The sequence below is a fragment of the Sphaeramia orbicularis genome, chromosome 13, assembly GCF_902148855.1.
Source record: "Sphaeramia orbicularis chromosome 13, fSphaOr1.1, whole genome shotgun sequence".
Taxonomy (NCBI): Eukaryota; Metazoa; Chordata; class Actinopteri; order Kurtiformes; family Apogonidae; genus Sphaeramia; species Sphaeramia orbicularis.
Window position 1 is genome coordinate 48,280,356 of NC_043969.1, and position 10,723 is coordinate 48,291,078.

Below are 10,723 nucleotides of genomic sequence, written 5' to 3' on the forward strand. Positions count from 1 at the left end.
AGAGACTATGAAGTTAAAAACAACAAAGACCTACTAGAGTGTGGGTGGACCTCACATCCCAGTGTTTCTACTCCGTTGACTCTGATCCTACAACCATCATGGCAGTTCCCATATTTCACTTTTACATAAACAGAAGACAGAGGGTCATGTGATCCATCTTTATATTCAGTCTATGACAGGGATTAAAGCAAAAATTTTTTCATCTGACTGAAATTGTTTCTGGTCAAAATCATTGGCCACTATTAAAATGATGCATGCGTACAAGTTCTATATAGTCAATTTGGCAATACTGTACAACACACTGAATGGGAGAGTGCACAGGTGTAGACGATTAGGTAACATGGATAGAAAAAATGCATGAGTGGTATTGGTGGGGGGTCTGGGGGTCTCCCCAGAAAATTTTAAAGCTACAGGTACAATTTTGGGGCCCTCTGGTTAATTTTAAGAGTATGAAAACCTTTGAAGCAACTAGAAGAAAACTTAACTGCAAAAAATGGAAGTGAAAACCCTTTTTATTAACAATTTTTAGGAACTCCTAAAACATAACTCAAACAGCACATGAATTTTGGGGAAAATGTCTGTGTAAATGCTACTCTAGACCAACTCATACAGAATTTTTTGTGGCACAACTACGCACATGCACGCGCCAGGCTGCTTAATTTTTTGCACCATGATCTAATTGGAGTTCCATCGTCTCCCTTCTCATCAAGCCATGCCCACCTCCCCCTATTTTTCACGCATCTCTCAATTGTTACCACTTCAGCACCTTCCTCTACAAATGTGTCCATGATGTCGTATATGCTAGCCAAAATAATCTGTACGTCGTCAAACCTGCGTCCACAAACCCCTCCCGCCAATATCATGTTCTAACTGAAATTACGTCAACTGAAACAGAAATTCTATTCCGTTACAGATACTCTCTGAGGGTATTTAAAATACAGTGGCTTTGTAAATACCAAGGGTGTTACTCATTCATTCAATTTATCTTCGTACTGTACCACACAGATAGAAAGATGCTAATCGGGTCAAAATAAAGCACTTATGCAGTCGGGCGCATAACCGTGTAAGGCCGCAACGCGCACAGCCGCACGCACGGGAAGGGCACATACACACAACACACACATAGTCATATACGGAAAGAGGAAGATAAGCTATGAACCCAAACATGAAGGTACATGTAGATCAGTTCTGTCTTCTTACCTTTTCGCTGTGGTTCTTTCATAATGAAAGCTACTTGTGTAGCACTAAACTAAAGTTAGCGTCTGGAAGCTGAACTTCGGTAAAGCTGAACTTGTCCATGTGTTTTCGAGGCACAGAATGAGCAGCGTTTCCCTCCAAGTTGTCATCAATCTCTCCTCCCGACATAAAAATAAAGAAGTTATCTTCTTATCCACCACTGTTAAACCTATCAGCCCCCTGTGCGTGGCGTGCCTGTGTTAAACACCTGCAGATTCAGGACAGCAGACCCAGGACAGGATCGCGGTGCTGCACCTGGACTCTGCGAAACACGTGGGGAAGTTACTTCAATATGACTTTTTTCCCCCCTCAATTGTTCCATTTGACGGAAATCCATCGTGGTGACGGAGAACTTAATCCCTGGTCTATGATTAATACTGTTTCATAGTATCATCAGTACTTACTCAGCCTCTCTGCAGGTCCTCACAGCTGGGATCAGTCTCCGTCTTCCTTCATCTGATGTGTTGTACTCCTTCAGGTCCATCTCATCCAGAACCTCCTCTGACATCTGCAACATGTAGGCCAGAGCTGAACACTGGATCTCAGACAGTTTCTCAGTGATCTGTTCTTTGACTTTCAGAACTCTGGATCTCCTGAGGACTGTTTGGTCCTTCATCTCCATCAGACAGTGGAAGATGTTGATGCTTCTGTCAGGACAGACATCCTCAGGTTCATCTCCTTCAGGTTTCTGTATGACTTCATGGATACCTCTCTGGACTGTTCTCTTTTGGACCCAGCAGACCTCCTAAAAGTCTGTGGTTGGACTCCAGACAGAGGCCATGAAGGAAACGAACAAACAGATCCAGTGTCCGTTCTCACTCGTAAAGTATTTTTTCATGGTTCTTCTGAGGAAATCATCCAGGCTGTCACTGACTGTGAAAATTTTCATGAAAGGTGATTCTGATGTCCTTGTCCTGGTCTCCCAGAAACCTCTTCAGAACCTCTGTCTTTTTGCTGGTGTAACAGTGGTAGATGTAGACTGCAGCCAGAAACTCCTGAACACTCAGATGAACAAAGCAGTAGACTATTTTCTGGAAGATCACAGTTTCTTCTTTTAAGATCTCTGTACAAACTCCTGAGTACACCACAGGCCTCTGTGACGTCCAGACCACACTGATCCAGGTCTTCTTGGTAGAACATCATGTTTCTTTTCTCCAGTTGTTCCAAACGCCAGCCTCCCCAACTTCAGTAGGACTTCCATGTCTGCTCTTTGTCATCTCTTCTAAACTTGTTTCATGTCCTTTTTTGTACTTGTTCGTCTTCCTCTTTGTCTGGACCATGATGAAGTGTGAGTACAGGTCTGTCAGGGTCTTGGGCAGCTCTTCTCTCTGCTCCGAATTCAACATGTGCTCAGAACTGTAGAACTGATCCAGCAGAAGACTGGGATTTGACACATGATGTGGAGGCTCCTGGATGTCTTGATGTGTGAGATCATTTTGTTGGACAGATCTTCATCACTGGATCTCTTCTTGAAGTACTCCTCCTTCTGGTCATCAGTGGTGAAGCCTCGGACCTCTGTTACCCTGTCCACACATGAAGGAGGGATCTGATTGGCTGCTGCAGGTCTAGATGTTATCCAGATGAGAGCTGATGGAAGCAGGTTCCTCTTGATGAGGTTGGTCAACAGTACATTGACTGATGACTTCTGAGTGACGTCTGAAACAACCTCACAGTTGTGGAGAAATCCAGTGAAAGTCTGCTTTCATCCAGGCCGTCCAAGATGACCAGAAGTTTGCAGACAGTGGATCTGCTCTGCTGTGACCTCTGTAATGTGGATGGAAACATGGAGCAGCGTCAGCAGACTGTACTGCTCATCTCTGACCAGGTTCAGCTCTCTGAAGGAAGCAGAACCACCAGACTGAACGTCCTGGTTTTCTAAACCCTCTGCCCAGTCCAGAGTGAAACTTCAGCACCGAGAAGGTTTTTCCAACTCCAGCAACGCCGTTGGTCAGAACCACTCTGATGGGTTTCTGCTGCTCGGGTAAGGCTTTGAAGATGTCCTGACACCTGATTGGACTTTCTTGGATGATCTTCTTGGAAACTGTCTCCAGCGTCTCACCTCATGTTGGGTATTACGTCTTCACTCTGTCCCTCTGTGATGTACAGCTCAGTGTAGATCTGGTTTAGACGGGTTCTACTTGCCTGTTTCATCAGTTCCTTCAGTCACACATTCAAATCTGCTCCTCAGACTGAGTTTATGTTCAACTACCAACCAGACAAAAACACTTTAAATAAACACAGTTGGGTAAACATAGCTGTTATCATCTTGTCAGTGAATGCTAATACTATTTCATATTGACAACAGTTTCCAAATGACCAACCACCTAGACCTGTTACTACGGAAACACTGATCAGACATGGATCTGATTTATAAAACAGGAATAATTCCAAAGCAGTTCTTAAACTATGGACAAGATGATTGTCACTGACCAAATACTTCGAATGTGATTGAATTTATAGAGAATCAGTGAGTTACTTCTTAAATCATCATCCACTGTGAACTATTATTTGATCAATGTGAAAATAAAATTGATGTTTTTGTTGATAATTTCCAACATATGATAGAAAATGTAGTTCAGTCTAATGCAGTTCAAATGTTATTTGTTTATGATGCTCAATAAGTGACAGTTGAACACATGTTGTGTTTAGTGACCTGCAGACATGTTCAGACAGATGTCCAGTCTTACTTTGGACAGTGCTGTGGATCTGCAGGTCAGCTCTTGTTCTGGATGTTTCTTCACACTGGGGACAGGAGGAGTCTCCTGATGAACCAGACTGGTCCCAGTATGAAGTGATGCACTGTCTGCAGAACCAGTGTCCACAGCTGGTCCGGACTGGATCACTCTGGACCTTCTGACACAAAGAACAGGACGGTGGGTCCACCTCAGGAACATGAGTCCTCTCCGTCTCTCTGTGGACATCACACATTGTTTAGAAGAAGCTTCTTAAATGTTCTTTCAGATCAGCTGTTCAAAGGATCAGATCTACACTCTGAACTCTGTTGGCTCATTTCTGTAACTCTGTACTGGGTCAAGGACCTGGTCTGGATGGGGATCAGACCCAGAACCTTGTAGCTGAGCGGTGCCAGTGTAAACCACTGAGCCGCCTCGACTCACAGTCTGTATGAAAATGGCAGCTGGAAGGAATGATGAGCCTCCATGTCAGGTCACATGTCCAACCCAATGCACTGGTTGATTCTTTTTAACCCATGTTCAGTCAAACCCACCAGACCTGTGACCCAACAACCTTAACCCAGCAGTCGGGTTCTGAAAACAACCCAGCATTTCTAAGTGTGTCCACACCACACAGAGGACTTCCCATCTAAAACTGGCAGATGTGAGTCAGTCTCATGTGTTTCAAAGACTCTAAGGCTGTTGTTAATCTCAGAGTCTCAAACATCTTTTATTCACAGCAGCTGCAGTCCAAATGATGATTTTAGACCATTTCACTAAACCTGGACTGGAAACTGTCAGTTCTACTCACACACCTGAGTTTTATTTGAACCAGTTACTGACAGTAATTGATCACATTTTACCTGCAAAGTTAATCAATATACAAGCAACAAGAGTATTAATCGTAATAGTAGAGGACTGTATATGATAAAAAAACACAAAACTATGAACGTGGAGGGTTAGGACTAATGGTTGTAGTTCTGAATCAAGACTTCAATTATAAAAAATTCTTCTGTCAGATAAATTCATATATGTCAACAAAAGATAAGAAATAATGTCTCATCTGTATAAACAGCCTCTTACTCTGTGTCTGAAGGTCCAGGTTCAGGACTAAATGGTAGAGGACGACCCATGGACCGGTCACTGTTCATGGACAGACATGTGGACACTGGACACTCTGCTCTGGGTCTGTTATACTGACCTCTGGAAACAACACAAGTACAACAGTTGGATTGGACAGTATGTTAGTGTTATTAAGATCTGAACACTTCTTTTTCTATCACCTTTGGTTATTATTCATGTGTGTTTTTATTCTGTCTGAAGGAGACATTTGGACTTTAAAGTGGACACATTATGTCCTGCTATGTCTGTAGTCAAATATTAAAGGTGTGTGACAGTCGACTCACTGTGGATCAGAAGGTCCTGGTTCATTACTGCCCCCTGGAGGTTCCTTTATGGACAAATCCCTGTTTGTATAATGGGATAACTCTGCTCCATCCTCCTCTTCATCCACACTCAGATTCATACTGTGAACTTCAGTCAGTCTGAAAGGACAAGCAGTAAAACTACTGTGAGCTCACATCACTAAAACACTGTGTTCATCAGTCACAAACACTGACACAACAGGAAATAACCCAGTGGACATAGAGTCCAGTAAACCTAGTGGACACTCAGCCTGGAAGTGACTACATCCATGTTTACTGTTTCAGTCGACACAGAGAAAACCCACTGAGAGACTAGAACAGGAAAATGATCCAAATGTCAGACTCACCCTGAACCAGACGCCTTCTGTTCATTTATCAGAATGGACTCTGAACTCTGAATACGTTCAAGTGGTTCACCTGGACTGACGGATGCCCCTCCCCCTCTGCATTTATTGGACATGATGTATTCATACTTTGACCCTGTGTTTACTTAAGGTAATAAACGGTCCCTTTATTTACTTCACATAGTTTGTGAGATGTGAACAGTTCTGTGATTGTCTGAACATGCATTTATATGATAAAGTACATTCCAGCTTGTAGATGACAAACATTGTTTTACAGTTGATAAAATGATTGTGCATTGTTTTTGTTAAGTCCAAGAAAGTTTTTGTCTGTATGACATTAGTGCAGTGTTTACAGTGGCTGCAGTTTCAACTGCTTTTAGGTCTGACCCAGCCATGATGGTGGAGTGCTGGGTAAGAGATGGCAGTGGACCAGTTTGTCCTTGACAGTTTTCCAGGCTTCTGTTTGTTTGTTTGACTTCCTGATGAAGGCTTGAAGCCAAAATGCGTTGAAGTGTTTTTTAAGGTCTACACATGACCATGCTGTGAAAATAAAGGCATTTTAATGCTTACAGACTTTGAGTCCTAGAAGCACTTCTTCACATGATTAACTAAATATCACCCCTCGTCCAGATTAGTGAAGTTCAAAGAGTTTTACAGCTGATAAAACAGATCACAGGTTACAGACAATAAAACTTATATACCCTCTGGAACCTTTGGAGGAGGTGAGGGAGAGGAGGCTGACAGCCAAACCTTCCTCCATGATGGACAAAGACTCTCACACACTCACTGCACTAAGGAGTTCCATTAGTGACAGGATGATACACCCGAAGTGTGTGAAGGAGAGGTATCGCAGGTCTTTCCTTCCTGCAGCTGTCAGGCTGCACATCAGAAACTGCTCCAAAAATTATGTGCAATATACTGTGCAATAAACCTGCAGCATGATCAGCATGTGCACAGCTGTAAATAGTATGTACACCTTTCTTGATTTGTCTTTATTTTGATTTTGCACTTCTTTTGCTCTTATGTGCTTTGCTGCTGTAAACCTGGAATTTCCCCTTGTGGAACTAATAAAGGCATATCTTATCTTAATACAAAGAAATAATACATGAACAGAGAAAAACCTACAGAACTGAATTATGCAATACAAAACAGTGGAATACATTTTAAATTGTAATTTTCTATTTAATGTAAATAATGTGTAAAATACTGTAAACTGTCCTTAAGTAAAACTGTCAGTGTCATGAGGTGAGTCATGTCTATAAACTCCTGTTAGTTTTAAAGACTTGAAGTGTTCAGCTGTTCTCAGGTCAGCAGACTGTTCAACTGATCAAAGCATCAAAACTAAAACCTGATTCACTAACAGCAGCAGCTTAACCCTTTCATGCATTAATTGTGAGAACCTTCGTCAAGATTTTTTTCTTCAGTATTTTTATTCCTCCTTAGGCGTGAAAAAGTTTGTTTTTTTTCTGTGGAGTTACAAAAATATCCATGCATTTAATTTCTGAAGTAAAGAAACATGTTTAAAACCCAATATCAGAGAGGGATATGAAAACAGTGAAATAAAAACATGTTTAAGGCTGCTAATCTGATGTCTTCTCACATTTTAACATATTCTAATGCTAATAATTCCTCACTTCATTGAGATAATGTGCAAAAAAAAAACCTTCTTGTCTAACAAATAACAATTGATTTACACTCAAACATGTTAGTGCAAATCAGGTTTATCAAGAACAGCAAAGTTACAGTAATGGTATAAATGTCTGGATATGAGATGATGCGTAAGTGTCCACTGTGTTGGCTGATATGGAACTAAAACAACTAAAGCCATTAATATACAAGAGAACAGCTGGAGAATAACTGTCCACTGGAGTGACTTATGCATGAAAGGGTTAAATACAACACATACAAGTCCATCTGCTCAGTAACACACATGAGTTAAAATGTACCAACAATTCACTGAAAAGACTGAATCTGTGCAGTTCTTTACACACACCAATAGAGGGCGATCAGTGACAAAGACAAACTAAACAAAATAAGTCCAGTATTAGGGGCCGTTTACACGGCGTAGGATTCAGTCGACTCCGGGAAGATTTCATCGCGGATTAGCCTTCTGTTGACATGGAAACGGTGCCTAGAGTGCCTGAATCCGGAAACTTTTGATACCAGGGTCCAGGGTGGAATATTATCGATTCGCTCCGCATTTCAGCTCCGTGTTAACGCGAATCGGAACGTTCCGGGGTAAAATATGACGTCACCGAATGCGCGCGCAGCCAAGAACCGCCAGTTAACCCACTCCAGGCCAGTTGGTGGCGGTAATGCACCAAGCTGGTTTGCCAGCCTCTGACACAATAAAGCTGCAGAAAAAAAGGAACAACCACAACAACAATGGCCGGTTTCAGAACAACATACGTGCTGCTAACTGTGCTCAGCTCGTCTGTCCAGACAAAGAAGTCCTGCGTCTTTGTACGACCACTCGCCATTGTTGTTTGTAAATAGTGTTGTCCGCCTCTTTTTCTTCTCCTCATTTAAAGGCTGTCTAAACCGGAAATCATTTGTGCGCAGGCGCGTGTTTTACCGCCACTGTTTCACTACAGCTCTACATCGCCAGCTACTGGTCTGACATGGCCACTACAGCGTATTCAGCCGTCCTCGCGGACTCATGTTAACGCAGATCGTTATCATAGCAGCTTCGTCTTAACGCGGAATGATTTTATAACGCAAAGAGAATCTTTGCGGAGTGTTGCCGTGTAAACGTACCCTTAGACTGATGGACCTGAATATATGGACACAAGGAAAGGGTTCCCATCAAACCCAAACATGAAAAAAGACCAAAACATTCAATTACATCCATCAAAACAAAATACAAATACTGGCATTATGGAAAGTACTGCATAAAAACACAAATACTGGTATAATGGAAAGTACTACACAAAAATACAAACTACTGGTATTATGGAAAATACTGCAAAAAAATACAAATACTGGTATGACTATTTTGATGCGCTATGTCAGAACCACAAGGGATTAAATTCCTCAAACTATGCGAACAGAATGTTAGTTCAAGGACACGAGAATGGAGGGTAAGGGTGGAATTAGCATAGCTAGCTAATATCAAGGCAAAAAAAAAGAAAAAGAAGGTTAATGTATCCGGCTATTAAAAATATCAGTCTACGGGGTAACCGTTCCTACATCAATGCAGTTTAGGCTGATGCTAAATAGTTTGCATAAGTGCATTATTTAGATAAAACTCACCATTTAGCGATGTCAGTCCATGAGACAGTAATTCTCTCTGCCGCACTCTGGTCTGCTTAAGGCAATATCACTCCGCCTTTATTTGACAGTTAGAAGGAAATGTTACTCTGAGCGAGTCCTTCCGCCGGTTAATATAGTCCATGCATGTCCACAGTCCGGTCCAGGGGCAATCACGGCTCAAATTTCGTAGGTCCCGCAGCTTTGATGTAACAATGTATTATTTATGTCCTGGTAGCACTGGCAAACTGAATAACTAAATCATAAAACTTTACAATACATTCCCTCCTGTCACCACATGATGGCAGCACCATGTAAATACTATCTGGCTTTCATTCTTGACCTTTGACCTTTCTCTCCTCATTTCTATCATGGCAACTGCAAAGAAGAAGGAGGAAGTTGACTAAAAAACCCGCCGCTTTTAGAAGAGATAGTAATTCTAGTACTTCTACACTGAAAATCGAGAGAATTGTGTTTGTGTAATTTATAAAGAGACAGTTTCCTTGTTTAAGTATTTTAACGTAAATAGACACTATTAGACTAAATTTGCTAACATGTAGGACAGGCTAACAGGGAGGCTAAGCTAACAGGAAGTGACCAGTTGGAAAAGTGTTAGTTGTTCATAAAATGGAAACTTGAGAAAAATATCCGATATTTACAGACACCAGGGGGACAGCGGAGTGGATTTGATTATTTCTCATTAGTCTGTGATGAAAGTACCGATGCATCAGACACTGCACAGGTACTGGGTTTGTAAGAGCAGTTGATGACAACATGAATGTAACAGAGGAGCTGCTGGAGCTCAAAAGGCTTAAAGGCCAAACCTGGGAAACAGATTTATTAATTTGTGTTTGTGAAGTTGTTGATGGTATGAAATTACCATGGAGTAAAGTTTTTGGGGTCATTACAGATGGACGGTGAGAGAAGTGGATTGTCCACACTGACCTGCAATAAAGTCCACGATGAAAGAGATAACACCATTAAATGTCACTGTATAATTCACCAGCAGGCTCTGTGTCAAAGGTCAAATCTGAACATATTATGAAACCAGTGGTGAAGGCAGTAAATTCTATTCCATCTGAAGCTGTATATCATCCAGTTTCAGCAGTTGTTTGACTTCCAGGCTGAACATGGAGAAAATACTACAACAATGGATCGGGGGTCCATGGTGACACGATTTTTTTTTCTGTTAGAAAGAAAATTGGATATTTTTTGGTGCAACTGATGATAGAACTATGCAATCCTGTATGGCTGACAGATTTGGCTTATTTAGATGACATTAGGAAGTTGTGAACAAACAGTAACGAGGAATGCTTCATGGACCTCCAGTCAGTAATGAAAAATAGTAATGAAATTTGGTAAAAAAAAAAAAAAAAAAGGTGTTCTTTGGTCAAGGGACCGTCAATGCACAAAAAATACAAAAACCAAGGCCCTCTGTTCTAATTTTAAAATGCTTTTATTAATTATGGCATGTTTCAATGGACCTCACTGAGCCCCGATGTGTTTCAGCATACTTACCTTTATCAGGGGACAAACAAGATTCAGATGTACCATGTGAGCATATATACAAGTATTCCACCAACAGGGCTTTTCGACCTGTCAAGTGGTGTTAACCCCAAAACCAAATGACAAAATTTAAAAACTCAATAAATGAGAGAAAAGTATAAACTTCTATAAAAACACAGTGAAATCAAGGTCCTCTTTGAATCCAGGGTGTTTCGTGGCTTGAAGTTTGTATATCCAGAATGTTTCCAGTTGCTGCAGTTTTTTTTAACCCTGTTTCCTTTACGTATTGTGT

At 41.4% G+C, this 10,723-nt stretch overlaps 1 protein-coding gene across 1 annotated transcript; it reads right to left on the reverse strand.

The window, feature by feature from the left end:
* Positions 1-3,321: 3,321 nt before the first annotated feature.
* On the reverse strand, positions 3,322-5,227 carry LOC115431058 (E3 ubiquitin-protein ligase TRIM39-like). The gene is made up of 3 exons (XM_030151307.1): positions 4,992-5,227; positions 3,924-4,147; positions 3,322-3,441 (listed from the first exon to the last, which is right to left on the reverse strand). Exons 1-3 carry the CDS (start codon positions 5,057-5,059, stop codon positions 3,371-3,373), a joined length of 363 nt encoding a protein of 120 aa, XP_030007167.1. The 5' UTR covers positions 5,060-5,227; the 3' UTR covers positions 3,322-3,370.
* Positions 5,228-10,723: the final 5,496 nt, after the last annotated feature.